At 43.6% G+C, this 21,297-nt stretch overlaps 1 protein-coding gene across 13 annotated transcripts in view; it reads left to right on the top strand.

Annotated features, from left to right (window-relative positions):
- Nucleotides 1-21,297, top strand: part of SLC4A10 (solute carrier family 4 member 10) — a 1,044,586-nt gene that overhangs the window by 441,998 nt on the left and 581,291 nt on the right. For all 13 annotated transcript variants that reach the window (XM_069224249.1, XM_069224250.1, XM_069224244.1 and 10 more), the window contains exon 3: nt 8,785-8,931. In XM_069224249.1, coding sequence (XP_069080350.1) covers nt 8,785-8,931 — 147 coding nt within the window. The remainder of the gene's footprint in view (nt 1-8,784; nt 8,932-21,297) is intronic.

The raw sequence follows: 21,297 nt of genomic DNA, 5'->3' as shown, positions 1-21,297 counted from the left end.
CAGGAAGACTCATCAGGATATTCAGGATACCCCTCAACTCCCTTTGTGTCTCTGTTTAGAGGGTATTCACTAAACAGCCCAACTGTCAGTCTGACCCAGATGTGGATTCCACAGGCAGGCAGAGGCACAGAATGGTTAAACAAGAAAATGCCCATTTTGTGAAAGTGGCATTTTTAAACAGACAATCTAAAAACCAACTTTATCAAAAGAAGTATTTTTAAATTGCGAGTTCAAAGACGCCAAACTCCCAATCTCTATCTTCTCCCAATGGGAAACTGCACTTAAAAGATATTCAAAGGCAATCCCCATGTTACCCTATGGGAGAGATAGGCCTTACAATAGTGAAAGCTGAATTTTGCAGTATTTCTCTCTCAGGACAGATAAAACACACCAGTACATGTCCTACCTTTTAAATACACTGCACATAGGGCCTACCTTAGGGGTGAATTGGCAGTGCAAGACGGCACACACAGACACTGCAGTGGCAGGTTTGAGACATGTTTACAGGGCTACTCATGTGGGTGGCATAATCAGTGCTTCAGGCCCACTAGTAGCATTTGAATTACAGGCCTGGGGCACCTCTGATGCACTTTACTAGGGACTTACCAGTAAATCAAATATGCCAATCATGTATTAACCCATCACCAATACAATTTAGACAGAAAGTGTATGCAATTTAGCACTGGTTAGCAGTGGTAAAGTGCCCAGAGTCCTAGAGCCAAATAAAAACTGGTCAGGAAAAATAGGCGGAAGGAGGCAAAAAGTTTGGTTATTACCTTGCAAAAAGGGCCAGGTCCAACAGTGACAAAGCAATTCAAATTTGCTTAGGTGGACAATTAAAAATAATTTGCTGTAGAGAGGATCTGATGTAGCACTTGGTGGACTGGTTTCTCTATCACAAACTTTGTAGATATCTCGTCTGCCCTTGTATATCCTATGGCACTTGTGATAAGGTTGAAGGGATATCCATCATGTCACGTAAATTAGGCCCTGAGCTTTTTAATAATGCCAAGTTGTCTCTGATAGGTGTTGTCAACTAGAGCAAGAAATGACAATAAATTTAGATAAACTCCTCACTGGTGGTGACTAATACTAATTCAGATTCTTTGATGAGGGTCCCCCACAAGAATTGTCGAATTTGTACATGTTTTGAACTAGAAAACATGAAGTAGTGCTTGATCAATGCTTGATGAATGTCAATGCAAATCGATTTTGTTAGATGTATCTGCTTTTACATTTGTAGAGAAAACGTTCTACTATTATTTTTGTATTCACTGGAGATTTTTTTGGTATGTACATATTGTAAATGTAAATAAATACCTTGGTCTACAGCTTTGGGAATAGAACTCTTTGTGTTGTGGGAGCCAGGACCCTGCAAATGGTAAGTGAATGGATAGTGACCATCTACTGGTAAAGGAGTGGACAAGAAGTCACTAGACAATGGAGACCCAGTAGATGCAGGGCAGCAACATAAATGTCTAACAGCACCACGCTCGCTATGCATGCATGTCAAACCCCACAACTGGCAGCTATGAAGGCATACTCCAACCCCTAAAAAGAATGCCAGTGTTTCCTTTGAGTCCTTTGAGACCATTTGCATAGACTTTAACAGTTCTAGCAGGGGTAGCAAATTTGCACTGCTATTCTAGCATATTTCTTGATAGTTACTTTTCTTTTCCTGTGTTGTTAACTATATCAGTAAAGTAATGCATATGCTTCTTCAACCCACTTTTTGAAGCAATTACCCAGCTGAATTTAGCAACATTCCATGCATCAAGGCATGCAGAACGCCAGGTGTGACAAACACAATGGTCACGAACTATAAAATCTAAAGATAACATTCTGGAAAGGATCCTCGTGTTTAACGTAAGGAGAGTGTTCAGATCTTCTGAGGGAGTGTAGGTAAAACCTTGCTATTTTGGTACTCTTTTTTTATTAGAAGCACTGCTGTACGCCTATAAAAGGTAATGCTTCTCTCCAATCAATACACCAGGCACATTAAATAACAAACCAGTAATCTGTGAACGGAGGAGGACTGTTGCTGAAACTGAACTTTGTCTCTGTGAACAGGACTCATACACACAGCATGTGCTGTGACATCAATTCAAAATGAAAACGCCAATTATGATGCTAGCACCCTTGATTACTGCCATGGTACGCTATATTTTAAATATGGTGCACACACTGTGGCATTAGGGGGGGGCTAAGGGGTGCAAGAAAAGTGGCGTGGCACTAGGTGCAGCATCACATTTCATAAATCTGACCCATAATTTCTAAGGCCTCCACAGTTTTGCCACCACTTGTTATAATAGTGCCTGTTCTGTTGCACTGACTTTTGCATAAATGGTTCCCCTCCCCTGTCCTTCTTGGTGGGGGGCAACCATGATGCTACCTGCCAGCGCCAGGGAGGGAGGTAGCTGCCAGTGAGGAAAGACAGAAGGGTGAGTGTGAAAGTCCCAAGGAACACATAGGGCTACATTTTTGCTTAAAACAATAATCTTTGTTGAGGTAGGAGTGATCAGTCCTTTAAGTGTTGCCAGCCAGGTCCTGTGAATTGACGGTGACCTAGCTGAAAGAACGGTACTGCAGATCTCCAAGTCTCAGAAAACACCAGTGCCACATTGTGCAAAACATGCCACAAAACAGTCATCTGAAAGCTGAAACCTGGGAATAGTAGGAGAGGAGAAGTAGCTCTAGAGGGAGTGTTTGGGATGTTACACCCCCTTGAACAATGTATTCAGTGTAAATATTTGGGTCCAAGTGCTTTCCATTGGGTATGGTGAGGTGTATGTTGGATTTCCGCCAAGACTTTTACATGCACACAGAAAAATACACACACCCTCTTCTCTATGTTTGAAGGCCTTAAAAATGTTAGTTTGAAAAATATTGCGTTTTCAGTACCCCAACAATCAACACTCCTCTTTCCACTGCTCCTTAAGCCCCTCTCATGCCCTGCTTCTCATTTAGGGCCAGATGTAGCAAATTTAAAATTTGCGAGGTGCAAAGTGCGAGTCCATGCGACTCGCACTTTGCACCTCGCAAATTGGTATGCAGTACGGTGTCTCAGACACCGACTGCAACTCGCTATGGGGTCGCAATGACCCACCTCATGAATATTCATGAGGAGGGTCGCAAATTGCGGCCCCATAGCGAGTATAGGCACTCGCAAACATGGAGGCCTGCTGTCGTCAGCAGACCTCCATGTTCGTGACTGCTTTTAAATAAAGCAGTTTTTTTTTTTTAAAGTGTAGCCCGTTTTCCTTACAGGAAAACGAGCTGCACTTAAAAAAAAACCGAAACCTTTAGTTTCGGTATTTTTTCAGGGCAGGGAGTGGTCCCTTGGACCACTCCCTGCCCTGAAAAAATATTTGTGGGTCCAGTCACAAACTGGAAGGGGTCCCATAGGGACCCCTTCCAATTTGCGAGTGGGTTACCATCCACTTGAAGTGGATGGTAACTGCGATGCCATTTGCATACCACTCAGACTTGCAAATAGGAAGGGAACACCCCTTCCTATTTGCGAGTCGGAAATGCATATTGCGAGTCGGTACCGACTCGCAATATGCATTTCTGCATAGCAAAGAGGCATTTGCACCTCGCAAACGGCGATTTTCGCCGTTTGCGACGTGCAAATACTTTGCTACATCTGGCCCTTAATGTTTTAACAGGATGTTCCAGCATGATTGTTGGGAAATCTGAATGTGCTTCCCCCCAATAATACTGACCAAGCTACATCCCTGTGAATGACTATTCAGCAGCCACTGTTTAAAACCATGAGGTACTCAGCATGTGGCAGAAGCAGGATATCCTTCTTTGTCCAACTAAGGAGGCTATGTTTTAATGATTATATGACAGTCATTCCTCTTGTGACTCACTAAAATCCAACATGGGGAAAGGTAGACTTGGTGTGTGCGGATCCATGAAGTGAAGTGTAAGCGCTCTTTCTTCTGATGATCTTAAGAGGCAATCAGTGAAATGGCAGAACAGGCTGGGGCGACAGATGGTGCTTTCAAATTTCAAAGGATCATTAGATTTGGCCTGGACTACATTCTTGTTGGCTAATTTACTGATACTACATTTTAGAAACATTTATAATCTGTATTGCACACCCAATAAAATCACCAGGTGGCGAGGGGAGAATGGTGTTACATGCCCTCGCTGCCAGTCTTTAGAGGCAGACGTCACACATGTTTATCAGCTGTCTGAGCCATGCTTCATTGTGGACGGGGATTGCTGAATCATTTGACTCCAAAATGGGTATTGATATCAAATTAATCCCTAAACTTACTTGGGGGATCATACTGAGATTGTTCCTGGGAACGTGAGCGGTTTGTGTTTATCACCATGGCAGTGGTCTGCTTATGTATCGCATCATTATGGCTTGACAAGGAGCCTCCAACCTTTCAATAGTGCCTGGCAGGGCTGTTGGCTAACTTCAATTTCGAAATAGCACTATATGAAAACACAGGTAAAAAAGCCATTCTGATAGGCAAGGACATCTGGGTGCCGCTTCTAGATTGGCGCCAGCATGAAACCGAGGATCTTAAAGGTCGGAGATCCCCTGGAATAAAAAAAAACTTGCATGTGAAAGGGCGTGGGGGATCAAAATAGATTTGTCTTTTCTTTCTACATTGGGCCTTGACTCACCTCAGTGAGTATTTGTAAATATGTATGGTTTTATGGAAACTGTGCCGTTGTCCACTAGGCATTGTTAGACATCGAATGCACTTTATATCTGAACCTGAAACTATGGATGTATGAGTTCTTCACTGTATTTGATCACTGGATTGGTATTTATTTAGATACCGTTGGTTGCAATAGGCTCGTATTGTCCCTTTACACTGAATTCCTCTATTGTGCTGCTTTAATCTGCAAAATTGAATAAATAAAAATATTTTTTAAAGAAAGGATCCATGAAGTGAAGGACGATAACTCCTTTGTAGTGAGTTAAGCAACACTGGGGAATGATCTCAGTCCCCCTGTACAACCAATGAAAAGATGCATTTGTTCTTCTCTAAGTTCAGGATTGAATTGCTGAGATGACCACTGGTTGGGAGTGCAGAGAATATGATGCAGGGGGGCCTAAAATATTGTCCTGTCGATCATTTGGCCCGGCATCATTTTCAAAGGGACATTCCAAATTAGATATGTGTAAGACGTGTTAATTTGATAAAATTTGCTTTATGGCTAATGGCCTCAAACTCCTGAAGTGGCCATGACATTCTGGACCTCTTGGAACAGTTTCATCCTTGTTCTCTTAGGTCTGCCTGTTGGTAGTACAGTGGGGAAACAAAGGACTTTGGTGGTGGTGTATGCCTCACTGCGATATTGAAAATGATGCAAACAGATGAAGCCTGGACATTAGTTTTGGGCAACAGAACTTCACCTAATCTCCTGTAAATAATAACCAGGGTTACGAATAGCTAATACAAATGGTCAAAGGATGTCCGATCAAAATAAACATTTTGTAATCGCAGAAAGTTTTAAAAGAAGAGTGCAGGTGTGGAGCATTGTGATAGTTCAGGTGGAGTTGGTAGATGAGGTGTTTCCAGGATGCTTGAAACACTGCCTAATATTGAGTTATCTGTGTCACTTCTCTTTTTGATGTGAATAGTACAGTATAAAATTTGACTTCTGCATCAGCCATCTGGATTCCTGGGATGTGAGGGTCTGCTTCATGTTAAGAGGAGGTACGATGGGAGGGCGGGATCCATGATCTATTGGGCTCCCGGGACAGAAATGAGAATACCAAGATATGAAGAAAGTTAGTGACCTCTAGCCAAGAATTAGGAGTGAGCTTCCAATGCCACATTTGTGTCTCCAAATGTGATTTATCTGTGGTTGGGAAATGGGGCTGATTATTTTGAGTCACAGGCGGGAAATCATATTGTGAAGTAAAGGGGAAGATTCAATGGTGACTTTAATAGTGTAATTAAACAAAACACAAACTTTCTGGTGTATCCCCCACCTATTAGAGGTAAATACACAAAGGCATTAGTAAAGTTGAGCTCTGAATGGGGCACTAGCAGTTGACTAAAAGTATGTCTTGTAGGGTTGATTGGGAGCACCTGGTGAAGGGTGTGAGGGCACTAAACCTCTTTAATTTCTTTTCATCAGTAATTATTAAGCAAGACGGGGTTTTGAGAAGAGTCAGGTAAGAAGGTTGTTGGGGTGATAATCTCAAGGCCCATGTCCACATTAGGAAAGGATTGATAGTGGATGGGGAGCAAAACTATGTCTACCATTTGAGTGAAGAGGAATGACAACAGACGAGCGTTCATCCATGTAGGGGCTGTCTTAACAGCATAAAGGAGAGAGGTTTTGGAGTCAATAGGTTTTGAGATGGACCCTTCGGAGATTTTGTGGGTGGGTTCATACACACACACACACACACACACACACACACACACTTGTTTTATGAAACTTGGAGAAGATCACTTAAGGCATAGGTGTCAATTCACCAAAATGCCAGGGGTAGTGGAAGCGACACGCTACTGGACTTTTACTTTCACTCACACACACATGCTTACACATACAGACACATTCATACACTATCTCTTACATAAGCATACCCTCACATGCAAAAACTAACACAACATACGATTAAGGACATTTTTTACTTTCCTCAGCTGCCAGGGAGGGTCATATTCCAACTACTTTTATTCTATATATTACACTAATAGAGAATAATAAAGTAGTATTTACTATTAGTCTAATTAAAAAACATTGACAGAAAACCAGGAAAGTACAGGCCCAACCGACGTCCATAAAGACAGGCTGACCCTGGTTCCTGGCACTGATTTTGCCACCTCTGAGGTCAGGGTTCACAAAGACAGTGACATTGGTCGAAAGGGGCAAGCCTGAGGTGGCAGGTACGACACCTGCGACCCCTAAATGACTTCAATGACTTAAAGTCCTTAAATGCTCTTCTTTAGAAGAATTAAAAAGGTTTGTGTGATAGGAGTGTGGTGAAATTTTGCACCCACCCTTTTTGCAGAATTTGTCACAGATCTGAAAAACGGTGGTTTTAAACTCCATTGAATTATTCTGAGGCTTCTCTGGAACATGCAAGTTGTCCTAGAAAATGTGCACAATGAGGTTTTGAGAAAGGTAGGGGCGATAATCCATCTTAATACCTTGCTTACCTTTTAGATGAATTAAGAAGTAGATTGTGAAACCAAAATGCATGTTTGTAGTGGATGACCGTGATACTAAGATTGGAGAAGAAAGAGGTAGAAGGATGGAATGAAGATGAGGAGAGTATACAGGAGGCTGGCCGGCATGGAGAAAGGGTGCTAAGGATAAAAAGGGTCTGCCAACAATGGTTTTATAGGTAGCTTGGGGGAACTAATTGTACTGCTCGAATAAAATTGCACACCTACTAGATGCGCTTATGTGCCACATGCATACAGAGTCAAATTTGATCCTTCAAAATTAGGGAGCTACTTTTTCCAGATGCATATGTGTAAATGAATGAGGAGAGAAACTGCAGAGGCACTGCTTAGTAAAATGGTGTACATAAGAACTGTTAGCTACCAGCATACGGGGTTAGTACTCGCCTATCCTGACACTGCCTTAATTTGGTTGTGCCATTGTGAGGTAGCATCTCGAAATAGTAGGCAAGGAGAAAAATCTGCAATGGCCTTGGAAGTGTGCATTTATGGGGCGAACAATTAAAAAAGACTCTAGGGATGACCATAAGAATTATCAGCCAGCACCCTTTTGAATTCACATTCTAAACTCCATGGTTTCTGGGACAATACCCTGTGGTACTAAAGTGCACTTAAGTGCTCCTGTATTGACACGCTTCTGGCCCATTCTAATAAGCAATGAGGAACATGGTACTTCTTTTGCTATGTAGCTCCAAAGTTCTGGAAAAATTTGCCTGTGGAGCATTGGAAAATGGACAATCTTGAGGTCTTCAGAAGAATGCTAAAATCCTTTCTTTCTAATAATGCTTTTGTCCTTTTGGCTTCTGAGTAATCTGCTGCTTTCACCATGAAATCTTTGTCATATCAGAGTTCCCTGAAAATAATACAATAAGTAAATCAACATTTATTACTGAATAGAGTGAAGAACTGATCAGGTAATTACGTTCTATTTATTCGTATATGGCCTCTTCCCATGGTTTCCCCCGTTGAGTTCTTGTTGCTTCTTTCATTTTCCCACTTTTATCCAGCATGAGGTTTCTTTGAGCACCAAGGAACATTACCAGTCCATTTAGTATGACTCTGAATCTGGAACACTCTCCCTTTTACCTTTGTACAATCAAACTTCAACTGATGTAATGAAAACATTTCTATCCATACAAGTCTGCAGTAAACTATCTGAGATGTTGTGTATCCTCTGTGGTTCAAATGCAGCTTTTCCTGTTAGACCTCGATTACGAGTCTCAAGGTAATTAACAAGCCCTGCACATATACCTGTTTGTGCAATAGTAGCAATCACAAGTTAGTCGGAGTTTACCACACCTCGTTAGGACCAGGTGTACTAAAGGGCGAATTTTGAGAGTTCAAACCTGGCAAAATCCAACAGAGGAAAAGGCCTGGTAAATAGCAGAACTTACAAATGTTGATGCCGAAACCACCAAAATCCACATCTTCTATCCCATTTTGAAGGGCTCAGCTTGTAAAAGGCGGTGCATACGGTTTGCTGCTTACATCAAGAATTGTATGCACCCTTGTATGCACTTTGTCCTGTTCTTGATATTCAAACTGTTAACGCATTTGTGTTGCCTTTTGTATCTACATTACATTCAGTTGATAACTTTCATTTATTCCCTAGGTCACCGGACATTATTCATTGGAGTGCATGTCCCGCTTGGTGGAAGGAAAAGTCACAGGCGCCATAGGCATCGTGGGCACAAACATCGAAAGAGAGACAAAGAACAAAATTCAGGATTCGACGATGGACGAGAGTCTCCCACCTATGGTAAGACTGAGCACATAGTTAAACTACACACTACTTCCTCTTCTGACTTCAGTCGTCACTCAATATACTCTGCTCCAAGAGACTTCTAAAAGGCAAATGGTGAAAATAAACTACGCCCAAAATGGGCATAAAAAGGGTGTTCAAGAAACGTGTATTCGCCATAAACAAAGAAGCAGTGCTCTCTCGTATCCCAGTTCCTTCCAAGTAGCTCAGTCCTTTTTCTACACCTTCGTAAACTTACTCCCTATTTATCCAACAGACTATTAAGTCTAAAAATTCAAGAGTGCAAATTAAAGTTCCCGACTGGGTTGAGCTGATGGTCCTTGGAGCAGGTAAACTTGAGAACCCTGAAGACAATTTTAAATCTTTTTGGTCTAACAGGATTTATCACAATGGAAAATATCTATGAACTTTAATGAATGCATTACAGGTTAAAAAAAACACATTATAGCAGCACAGTGTTACAAGATTGCAGGGCTATTTGCTAAAGGTTGCGTGGGCCATTGCTCGACTCTGTGCAGTTTTGTCGTGCTGCGTGTGCTGGCTTTTATAATGGTAAATAAATTACCAAAATGCTTTGCGTCGCTTTGCACCGCTTTGCTTCATGGGAGAAGCCATACAAAACCTTAATAACCCCAGTAAAACATCCAGTCTCAGTAGGCATTGAATTTATCAAGCAGAATATACAGTTTTCGGATTAATCGTACGAGCTAGAAAACGCAACCGTCATGTGCTTCCCGTGAGGAAGCAATGGGCCTACTCAAAGAGTTACCAGGAAGATTATGGTATTGCCGAGAAGATTGAAAATGAGCCCAGAGTGTGTACTGGCATGCCATGCATGTTAAGGTTGCGAATATCAGTGATAAGCAATGATACAAAAGACGGATCTCTCGCTTCAGCCTTCTACCTCCAAGGCACAACCTCTGAAGCCAACCATAGGCAAAGGACTGAGGAAACCTGGAAGGTTGGAGACAGAAGAGATCATTTAATTCTTAAATATAGGCTAATATTGGCACTTGATGGTGCTTTCTCTGGAGGGAGACGCTGTTTTCTGGACTGCACATATTGCAAGTAATTCTGAACTTTTACTTTTAATCTGACCACAGTTTCATCCAATTAATCGGGTTTCTAAATGTATACATTCCACCCAATTGCATACATTTTCAAGGCATTTTTGAACGTTATGCAAGTTATTTCGTCAACTTAGAGATCCCCTTCACTAGCATGTGTCCACTTCGAAAAGATTTCGTATATGTGGTGCATTTGGTTTAACATTTATTTCACCCGTTTTACTTCTGTTACATTTTGTGACATCTCTTGCTGAGGATAGCAATCGTGCACTGGCTAATAAAAATGTGCCGAAGAGCTGCAACATGTGTATTTGGTAAAATGTTTTGCAGTTCAATCACATAGTACACTACATGTAGGGTTGGAAGAGGCAAGAAGTTTAGTTAATGTGCCTGCTGCATAGTTCTTCTTGTAAACTACAGGTCACATATTCCAACCCCACCATGACAGGACAATTTCTGTTTTTCACTCTTGTTTGTTTGAAAAACAGTATGGATTTTAAAATATGACAATTATAGTTTGTATTTCATCTTTCATGGTTGCTTGTTAGTATTTAACATGTTACCTGCATTGTAATTCTTAAAAAAAATGAAAAACTGTCACACAAAACCAACTTGTATTTTAACGGAGTAAAAGGAAGTACGTAAACGTGTACAAAATTGAGATCTGGAGTGAGGACTTCTTCCTGCAGAGTGACAGGGAATTATGAATCGATATAAGAGCAGTGCTTTAAATGGGCCGGTACTGAGTACCGGCACTTTTTTATTTTGAGAAGGAGAGTACCTGCACTTCTCAAGATAAACGTAATACTTTTAATTGGGGAGTACCGGCACATCTCAGAAGCAAGCTGGTACTCTGACACAGAGTACCTGCACTTCTTTCTTTCCATTTCAAGCACTGTATAAGAGGGGCTCTGAACATTTGCCTTCTCATGTGCAAGAATACACTAACTCAGGGGTAGTTGTCCAGAACATTCACATTGTTCAGTCGTACATTCTGCCTTCTCAAAAAGCAAAGTAGCAAGTATTCATGGAGTAAGACGATATCCCCTGCTCTTCCACCCTTCAAAGAAAGCATATTTAGGTTTTCTTGTTAAATAAGTCAAAAGTTCTCAGTAGTAATACATCACTGAACCATCAGCACAATTTTTCACAAGTAAATACACCCTTTGTTTTTATCTGCCTGGCTGAAGTTGTATAAGGCAAACATTTAAAAGTTTATGGGGAACGCACCTATTTCTGCTGTGCTACTAACTCCAGAACCCACTGCAGGGATGCCTCCTCCGCTAAGGCGGAGGAACGTCACCCCACTGGACTGTGGGGAAATTAAAAATAAAATTATAACAACGCTACATTATTATCATTTTATTTTTCATAGGAGGAGGGGCAGGGCTGGACTGGAAGGAGGGGGACGGAGTAGGGCTATGTGCACATAAAGTGTGCGTGTCTGCCTGGCTGGCCGTGTTGAACCGGCCAAATAGACATGCACACTTTGCATGTTCTCTACCTGGCTGTATTGCACAGCAAAGTGGAGAACATGCCCAGGCTCCCATTGAAAGTCTGAGTGGCAAAGCAGGCTGCTCAGACCAATCATGACTCTGCTATCATGCTGGTGACAGCAACATCGTGATTGGCTGGGAGCCTGTGCAGCTGGAAGAGGAAGAGGATGGAGGGCAGCTGAATGCAGTTCATCTCCCCCACAGGTAAGCATTTTTTTCAGTTTTTGTTCACATCATATTCACCAAACACTCCGCCTGAGTACAACTTTTCACCGTTGCAGCAGGAGTTTTACCACTTAGTTTGATCTCCATATTTTAAGGAACAAAAGTCCCTACAGAAGCATAGTTAATCTCAAATTATATCTGTTAGACCTGACAGCCTTATGGTAGTCAACCCTAACTTTTATCCTGCCTCCCTCCACTTTTTAGATACTGTTTTGGGTTGAAGACTCTGCGCACTTTACCACTGCTAACCAGTGCTAAAGTGCATATGCTCTCTCCCTCTAAATATGGTAACATTGGATCATACCCAATTGGACTATTTAATTTACTTATAAGTCCATAGTAGAGTGCACTATATGTGCCCAGGGCCTGCAGATTAAATGCTACTAGTGGGCCTGCAGCACTGATTGTGCCACCCACTTAAGTAGCCCCTTAACCTTGTCTCAGGCCTGCCATTGCAAGGCCTGTGTGTGCAGTTTCACTGCCAATTCGACTTAGCATTTAAAAGTACTTGCCAAGCCTAAAAACACCCCTTTTTCCTACATATAAAACACCCCTAAGGTATGGCCTAGGTGACTCATAGGGCAGGGTGCTGTGTAGGCAAAAGGTAGGACATGTACCTGGGTAGTTACTTGTCCTGGTAGTGTAAAACTCCTAAGTTCATTTTTACACTGCTGTGAGGCCTGCTCCCTTCGTAGGCTAACATTGGGGCTGCCCTCATACATTTTTTGAGTGCTAGCTGCTGATTTTAAAGAAGTAGGAAGGTCATATTTAGTTTGGCCAGAATGGTGATAGAAAATCCTGCTGACTGGAGAAGTTGGATTTAATATTAGTATTTTAGAAATGCCACTTTTAGAAAGTGAGCATTTCTCTGCACTTAAATCTTTCTGTGCCTTACAATCAACCTCTGGCTGGGTTTAGTTGACAGCTCCTTGTACATTCACTCAGACACACCTCAAACACAGGATACTCAGCCTCATTTGCATACATCTGCATTTTGAATGGGTCTTCCTGGGCAGAGAGGGTAGAGGGCCTGACACTTGCATGTCAAAGGACAGTAGCCTGCTCTCACACAAAGTTCTGCCACACCCCCTACTGGGACCCTGGCAGACAAAATTGAACTGAAAGGGGACCTTGTGCACTCCTAAGCCACTCTCTGAAGTCTCCCCCACTTCAAAGGCAGATTTGGGTATTTAAATAGGGCCTCTGCCCCTACCAACCCAGACACTTCCTGGAGAAGAAACTGGAACCAGAACCTGCATTCTGCTAAGAAGAACTACCTGGCTGCCCAAAGGACTCACTTGTCTGCTTTCTGTGAATGACTGCTGCCTTGCTGTTGCCCTGCTGCCTTGCTGCTCTCTGGCTGTGGTGAAGAAGTGCTCTTCAAGGGTTTGGATAGAGCTTGCCTCCTGTTCCGTGAAGTCTCAGGACCAAAAAGACTTCATCTCTACAAGAAGGACTCCTTGTGCGGCGACATTCAACGCACAGCCTGCCAGGAATAATGCACAGCCTGCACTTCGCATCGAGAATATTGATGCAGCACCAGCGTAACGACCAGAAATTAGATGCACGGCCCACCAGACCGGGAACAAGGCAGCCCGACTTTCATAGAGGAATCGACGCAGCGCCTGTCGTGCAGTAAAAAATTTGACGCAAAGCCCACAGGATCGACGCAGCTCCTGTGACTTCATCCTGCCAGTGCAAGAACTCCATGCATCATCCCCGGGGCATCCGAAAACCACGCAACCCGAAGAGGATCCACGACCGAGCGCCGGAAATCAAAGCACAGCCATCCCTGCGTGAAAGTTAAACTATGCATCACCATGTGCGGCCCGAGAAATCGACGCACACCCCCTTTGTTTCCACGCATTTCCTCCTCTGCGGTTCTTTGCGGAGACTTTGCACGCAAACCAGGTACTTTGTGTTTGAAAGAGACTTTGGGGGTCATTCCAAGCTTGGCGGGCAGCAGGAGCCGCCCGCCAAGAGGGAACCGCCAGAAGACCGTACCGCGGTCAAAAGACCGCAGCGGTCATTCTGGGTTTCCCACTGGGCTGGCGGGCGACCGCCAAAAGGCCGCCCGCCAGCCCAGCGGGAAACACCCTTCCACGAGGAAGCCAGCTCCGAATGGAGCCGGCGGAGTGGAAGGGGTGCGACGGGTGCAGTAGCACCCGTCGCGAATTTCAGTGTCTGCTAAGCAGACACTGAAATTCTAAGTGGGGCCCTCTTATGGGGGCCCCTGCAGTGCCCATGCCATTGGCATGGGCACTGCAGGGGCCCCCAGGGGCCCCACGACACCCCATACCGCCATCCTGTTCCTGGCGGCCGAAACCGCCAGGAACAGGATGGCGGTATGGGGGTCGGAATCCCCATGGCGGCGCAGCAAGCTGCGCCGCCATGGAGGATTCCCCTGGGCAGCGGAAAGCCGGCGGTACACCGCCGACTTTCCGTTTCTGGCCGCGGCTGTACCGCCACGGTCAATGACCGCCTTTGTTTGCTTTTAAAGACTTAAGACACTTAATATCACTTTTACAGTGATATCTCAACATGTATTTATTGCATTTTTAATCGTTTTGACATGCATCTTATCAGATAAATATTATATATTTTTCTAAACACTGTGTGATGTATTTTTGTGGTGCTCTATGGTGGTATTGTATGATTTATTGCACAGATACTTTACACATTGCCTTCTATGTTAAGCCTGACTGCTCAGTGCCAACCTACCAGAGGGTGGGCACAGGATAATTTGGATTGTGTGTGACTTACCCTGACTAGAGTGACTGTCCTTGCTTGGACATGGGGTAACCTGACTGCCAACGAAAGACCCTATTTCTAACAATATCAATGTATCGTGACTCAGGGGGTTATTCTAACTTTGGAGGAGTGTTAATCCGTCCCAAAAGTGACGGTAAAGTGACGGATATACCACCAGCCGTATTACGAGTTCCATAGGATATAATGGACTCGTAATACGGCTGGTGGTAAATCCGTCACTTTTCCGTCACTTTTGGGACGGATTAACACCTCCTCCAAAGTTAGAATAACCCCCTTAATGTAAAATTCAAAAACATATTTATTGACAATCAGAAGTTGTGGGCAGTCCTAACAAAGCACACATTAATGTACTCAGGCAATTTCCAAGCAACAATTAAAGAAATTCCTCCGTATATGTCACAATATACAGAACCACAGATAGGACCTCTCAAATTATATATACATTTCATCGTCAGTGAGCATGGTCGACAACATTTTGATCCTTGCCATGTATAAGGATCATCATCAGAACATTACAATGCCAATGCCTGAAATTCAACTATGTACAAATAGTAGCAGTAAACACAGATGAGTGCTAATGGTGAATGAATCTCAAAGGCAATGTAATATGCCATCACAGAAAGACATCATAGGGTCGGGGTAATGAGCAGCATCTGCCAGAAAATTAAAACCGCAGGAGATAGCCAATGCATCTCTGCATATGTTATGGAGAAGCAAGGTGTAAAAGAAACACTGTGTGCCAAATGAAAGCTTGCAGTGCTACATAAATGGTTGCCTACCTGGATGTGTCTAAAGAGCATTGCGCAGGGACAACTGCAGTACAATGTAACACATCTGTCCAAAGCCGAAAGGTGTCGGGAAAAGTGCAGAAACCAGCATGTACAGAATAACGCCTCTGTTAGGGATTGCATCCAAGGCCAAAAGGCTCAGGAAAATCAGAGCACCTAAAAACAGTCACAGTGTTCAGGGGGCATGGCCAGGGGTCCCATATATGCAATCAAGAAAATCAAAAAAGGATTCAGAAGTAGTGCAGTGATCCCATCCCAATGTGGACAGCACAAAATCAAGTTCCAAAGATTATAATGCTCTGATGGTTTTTGATCACAAAAATGTTAGCAATAAAAAAAATGAAAATTAGAGATAAAAATTAACCAGTAAAAAAGGAAAAAGAAAAAAGGCCAGTACCCAATGAGCTGCCATCCCCTGCCACACATTGCTTAATGCTATGTGAGGTAGAGATTGGCAACAGGGCCTCCAAGCAGTCAAACTACCACTGTGCATAGCCTTTGGCCATCAACGGTGGGGTTAAGAGTTAGGCCTGACCTATGGCCATGCCCTGCACCCAACCACACTTTGGATGCCCCTCCCCCGCAGGCACGCCTCCATGGACCCGACTCCACATTTTCCGATGTATTCATTTTTTTAATAAAACTTTTGTGGTACCACAGTACTCCAGTGGTACTGTGTTCAAGCATCACTTCCTTGGAGCCTTAAGACCATACAAGCTTCACATAGTGAAGTTTGCGGCACCCCACCATAGAACTACTGTTAGTGTACCACCATACCTCATGGGAGGGCCACTCTGGTTTCCACAGGTGTACCTTGGTATGAGGGGTACACATTAATTTTGATTTTTTGGCCTTAGGGAGTCCTTCTAGGTTTCTCCATGAATGCCAGAGAATTCCCTACCCTATCCCTTTATATGCTTTTTTAACTTATTCAGGATAATGGGCCCAAGTCTCTGTGTTCTCCAAATTCCTACCCTGACCTTTTATATGCTTTTAAAACTTATTCAGGACATTGGAACCAAGTCTCTGTGTTCTCCAAGTTTTGATCAGCCGATCACATCTCTTGGTCCTACAGGACTAGAACCTATCCTGCAGGACTGAAAGGGCCCTTGGGAGAAAAAAGCTCTTTCAGTCATTCAGAAACCCTTATTTTTTAAGTTTCCCCATGGGACCAACCTTCAAGATATACCTATTTTTCCAACCCTTTCAAGTCCTCCTAAACCACCTCTTTAAATGTGAATTTCTCAAAAACAGCTAAATGGATTTTCACCAAATCATGAAAAGCATGCTTTCTGAAAATTTTTGTATAATTCCTCTGGATAATTTTTTCTTTCTGTCTTCCTTACCAAACATTTCAATGTGAATTAACACGGTAAAACACTGTTTTCAGACCCCTATGTTTTTCGCCCCCCACTTGATGGATTACCCTGAAACTTTCAAATTCTGTCAAGGTTCATCAAACAGTGCCAAAGTTATCAGCAAAACAAAATATATTCTTCCTATTGAAACTCTGACCTAATTATAACTACAAAGGTTGACTGTCCCTGTATAATATATATCAATCCATTCATTTGCAGTGGATACAGGATCTCTGCCAACTCAAATTTCAAAATCCAACTCCTACTGCAGGAATAATACCACACATCCCTCTAGTGTCATTTTCAGTTAAGGTTTATTTGGCACACAAACAGTGATCTCGACCCCTTTGGCATCACATGGCCTTGTTTGCAGTGATTAATGTGTAGGTCTCTTCTCCATTTTTGAAGGCAATCCATGTTCATCAAAACTGATTATTCACCCATGAGTTTACATAGTTGCCATCCTGGAGTGGGAATTCATTTTACCACAAATCCTCTAGAACATTTAAATCAAGTACACAGTTTGTGAGGTATATTTTCACAATGAACATAAATTATGCCAAAGTGGGCCAATCAGGTTTGTGAGAAAGTCATCCATATAACATGTTCACCCTAATTTTTTCTGACTGATGGTAAGTGACCCTGACTGTGCCCTGGGCTCTGCTAACCAGGCTCAGGGCCAGTGCTCTGATGAAAAACTATGGCGGTCATTCCGACCCTGGCGGTCATGGACCGCCAGGGCCGGGGACCGCGGGAGCACCGCCAACAGGCTGGCGGTGCTCCCAAGGGCATTCTGACCGCGGCGGTACAGCCGCGGTCAGAAACGGAAAACCGGCAGTGTACCGCCGGTTTTCCGCTGCCCTGGGGAATCCTCCATGGCGGCGCAGCTTGCTGCGCCGCCATGGGGATTCCGACCCCCATACCGCCATCCTGTTCCTGGTGGCTTTGGCCGCCAGGAACAGGATGGCGGTATGGGGTGTCGTGGGGCCCCTGGGGGCCCCTGCAGTGCCCATGCCAATGGCATGGGCACTGCAGGGGCCCCTGTAAGAGGGCCCCACCATGATTTTCAGTGTCTGCAATGCAGACACTGAAAATCGCGACGGGTGCAACTGCACCCGTCTCACCCCTTCCACTCCGCCGGCTCCATTCGGAGCTGGCATCCTTGTGGAAGGGTGTTTCCCGCTGGGCTGGCGGGCGGCCTTCTGGCGGTCGCCCGATAGCCCAGCGGGAAACCCAGAATACCCGCGGCGGTCTTGTGACCGCGCAGCGGTATTCTGGCGGCTCCCGCCGGCCCAGCGGATACCGCGGCCGAGTCAGAATGACCCCCTATATGGTAATGTGGTACACTTAGAATGAGAAATGACAGATTCCTGTAATTCACTAGTATATAATAGGGCAGGGAGGTTTAGAGCCCCAGTAGATTTCCTGTACTGGAGTGCGCACTGCTGTATTGCCTGCTGTCATTGCTAAAGGCGGCCCTGCCTTGTAGTCTGTCTCTAAAAATTCAAATGTGTGCAAAATTGACTTTGGAATTATCGGTACTTCCAAAGTGATATTCTACCTTATTCCTACATATAAGTCACCTCTAAGGTCTCCCCTAGGTGCCCCTGACGCGGGGGGCCATGTTACCATAAGCTAGGACATCATAAAATATGTTTTACATGCCCAAGTGAGGGAAAAATTGCCCATTTCATTCCCCCCCTCCTTGTAGATACTTAGCTCCGTAGGATAACATTGGAATATTGCATATAAGCATAAATATTGCTAGGAAGGAGCTAAATGTATCATCCAAGGACTTTAAAGATTGGTAATGATAAATCCAGCAACTTGCCACTGTTGAATTTATCATAACTAATACAGAAAATAAGTTATAGTACATTATTTTCTGTAAACCAAACTCCAGCCTGCTAGCGGCCTCTCCTGATTGGGCACCCTTAACAGGATTAGCCAGGCTGCCTTTGTGAGGTGATAAGTGGCCTGCATAGAGAAGAGATTATCTGGGGGAGGGAACTCTACAGCTGCAGGACTCAGGCCTGGAAGGGGGCTGGGTAAAACAAATTGGGCTTCAAAGATAGGAGGAGAGCTAGGAATGCCAGCCAGGCCTACCCCTTCTTCCTGTACCACTAAGACAGATAGCAGGCTCAGGAAAGGAATTTGCAGATGATCTGGAGGGGAGTATTAATAGAAATGAGCCACACCAGTAGGTTTGTTTAGCCAGGTCTTTCTCTGCTGGAGAGAAATCATCCATCTTGGATTTTAAAGTGCAGTGGTTTGTGAAACAAGAACATGCCACACTTTGGAGGAAGATGTAATGTTTTTGGGTGGCACCCTGCATCTCATTGGATGGGGTGCCCCCTTGCTTGTCCCACAGGATGATTGAATGCATATCTGGGAGCTGCATAGCAACTCAGATCTGCTGCCTGAAACTACAAAGAGAAGAAGGACTTCCCTGCTGAAACCTTGGTCTGCATTCCACAGGACTGAATTCTGAAGAACTGCTCCTGCTGCACACTGGAACAACAGCCCTAAGGACTTTGTCTTGGTTGTAAAAGGTTAAGGAGTGGACTGCCTGAAAGCAACAAGTTAATAGAGCTGGCCTGCACCAACTGTCACAAAAGTCCCCAGCCTGGAATGCATCCAGTGGACTTTTAAGAATTTGGCCAGGTGCATTGTGAGAACTGTGATCCAAACATCCAAGGACCATCTCAGAGCTTCTGGACCTTTGGATTTGTGCTTGGGGCACTTCGAACCCTCAAGTGGAACTTCAGGAAAAAGTTCCAGAAGCTCTGAGAAGTTTGGAGCAACTTTTTGGAAGAGCTCCATAAGGTGATCTACCCTTTGATAAGAGTTAAGCTGCCACCGCCAAACTGCGAACCGCCTGAATTTCACATTCATCTCACTGAAGCTCCAGAGCTTTTCCCCATCAAGGAGACTTCCAGGAATTGAATGGGCCTTTACAGAAACTCAAGCTGAAGATGTTGCATTGGATCCCGGCCTGAAGAGGAGCATTGTTCGCAGACGAGAGAAGAAGCTCCGGAAAGACGACTAAGTTAGAAGGTAAAACTTTGACTGAGGCCTGCTGCTCAGTGTATCTGAGCAGGGCTCCATCCTCGTCAGAATCAAATTGTGACTTGGTCCCAGTCTAGCGTGACCAGACATCCCCGGATGGAGTTATTCACTTCTCAGCACTAGAAAGCACATTTTTTTGATTTCATATTTAAAGCTCCGGCTCCTTATATTGGATTTTTGTCATTTCAGTGTCATTTTAAAGATAAAAATATTTCCTGTTTTTATAAATTCATGTGTGAATTTTATTGTGTGTTGTGTTGAGAACTTGCATTGTTTGGTGGCCTTATTGTTAGTGGTAGGTGTGTACTTACCTTTACTACTAACCAGCCTTCCAACAAAGTTCATATATCACAAAAAAGCTAGAATTTGTATGGTCATATCCCATGTATAAAGCACGTAGAATTTTACAGACAAAATTCATCATGTCCATAGCCTTTACTCCTATAAACTTAACATATACTTCCCTTGGGGGCTTGTTTATTCCTTAGGGAAAGACAGCAAACATGTATAGTTCATTTCACAAAAGTGAACCATTTTTAGTTATTATTTAATACCAAATTTCCTAACCGCCTTGTAGAGCATTGTGGGGACACTACTAAGATGATGGCCTTCAATGGCATCCTTGGCATGGCTCCCCTAACTTTTTGTCTTCAGACCTCATGCTTTTGCTGGCTCCGTGTTTGCTGGCCTTACGATTATGCACATTGTACCACTTCTAACTAATGCTAAAGTGCTTGTGCTCTTTCCTTAAAACATGGTAACATTGGTAACTACCAAATTGACATATTTTATTTACTTATAAGTCCTTAGTAAATTGCATTACCTGTGCCCAGGGCCTGTAAATTAAATGCTATGAGTGAGCCTGCAATACTGATTGTGCCACCCACTTAAGTAGCCCTTTAAACATGTCTCATGACTGCCATTGCAGAGCCTGTGTGTGCAGTTTAAAACCGTCATGTCGACCTGGCAAAGTAAACCTTTTGCCAGGTCCAAACCTTCCATTTCAATACATATGTCTATCTGAAGTAGGCCCTAGACAGCCCCAAGGGCAGATTGCAGTGTATTTAAAAGGATGGACATGTACTTTACGTTTTACATGTACTGGTAGTGAAAAACTCACTATTGCAAGGCCTATCTCCCTAATAGGATAACTTTGGAGTTGCCTTATAACCTTTTATAAGTATAACTTCGAAATGGGAAGAGATAGATTTTCTAAGATTGGTGACTCTGGAATAACAATTTAAAATCATAACTTATGTTGAAGTCAGATTTTAAAATGCATTTCTCAAAATGGTACTTTTAGAAAATTTTAATTTTCTCATTTTAGCCATTTGGTGCCTGCTGCCTGTCTCTGATCACATGTTTGGGGTAGGGTAACAGCTGGGCTTTGTGTATTCCTCCCAGACAGCCAGACACAATGGGAGCTTAGATGTGACCTGATGGGCCTTGATGGGCCATCTTGACAGGATGAGAGGGAGGCCTGGTTACAAAATCCCTTACAACTGAATAGGATGTGCCTTGTCTACACACAAAGGTCTGTATAACCCCCAGTAGTAGCTCTAGAGCCAGGCCAGGAAGGGCAGGGACT

The sequence above is a fragment of the Pleurodeles waltl genome, chromosome 3_1 (assembly GCF_031143425.1).
Source record: "Pleurodeles waltl isolate 20211129_DDA chromosome 3_1, aPleWal1.hap1.20221129, whole genome shotgun sequence".
Taxonomy (NCBI): Eukaryota; Metazoa; Chordata; class Amphibia; order Caudata; family Salamandridae; genus Pleurodeles; species Pleurodeles waltl.
The sequence above is the reverse complement of the archived record's forward strand: the minus strand, read 5'-3'. Positions and strand labels throughout refer to the sequence as shown.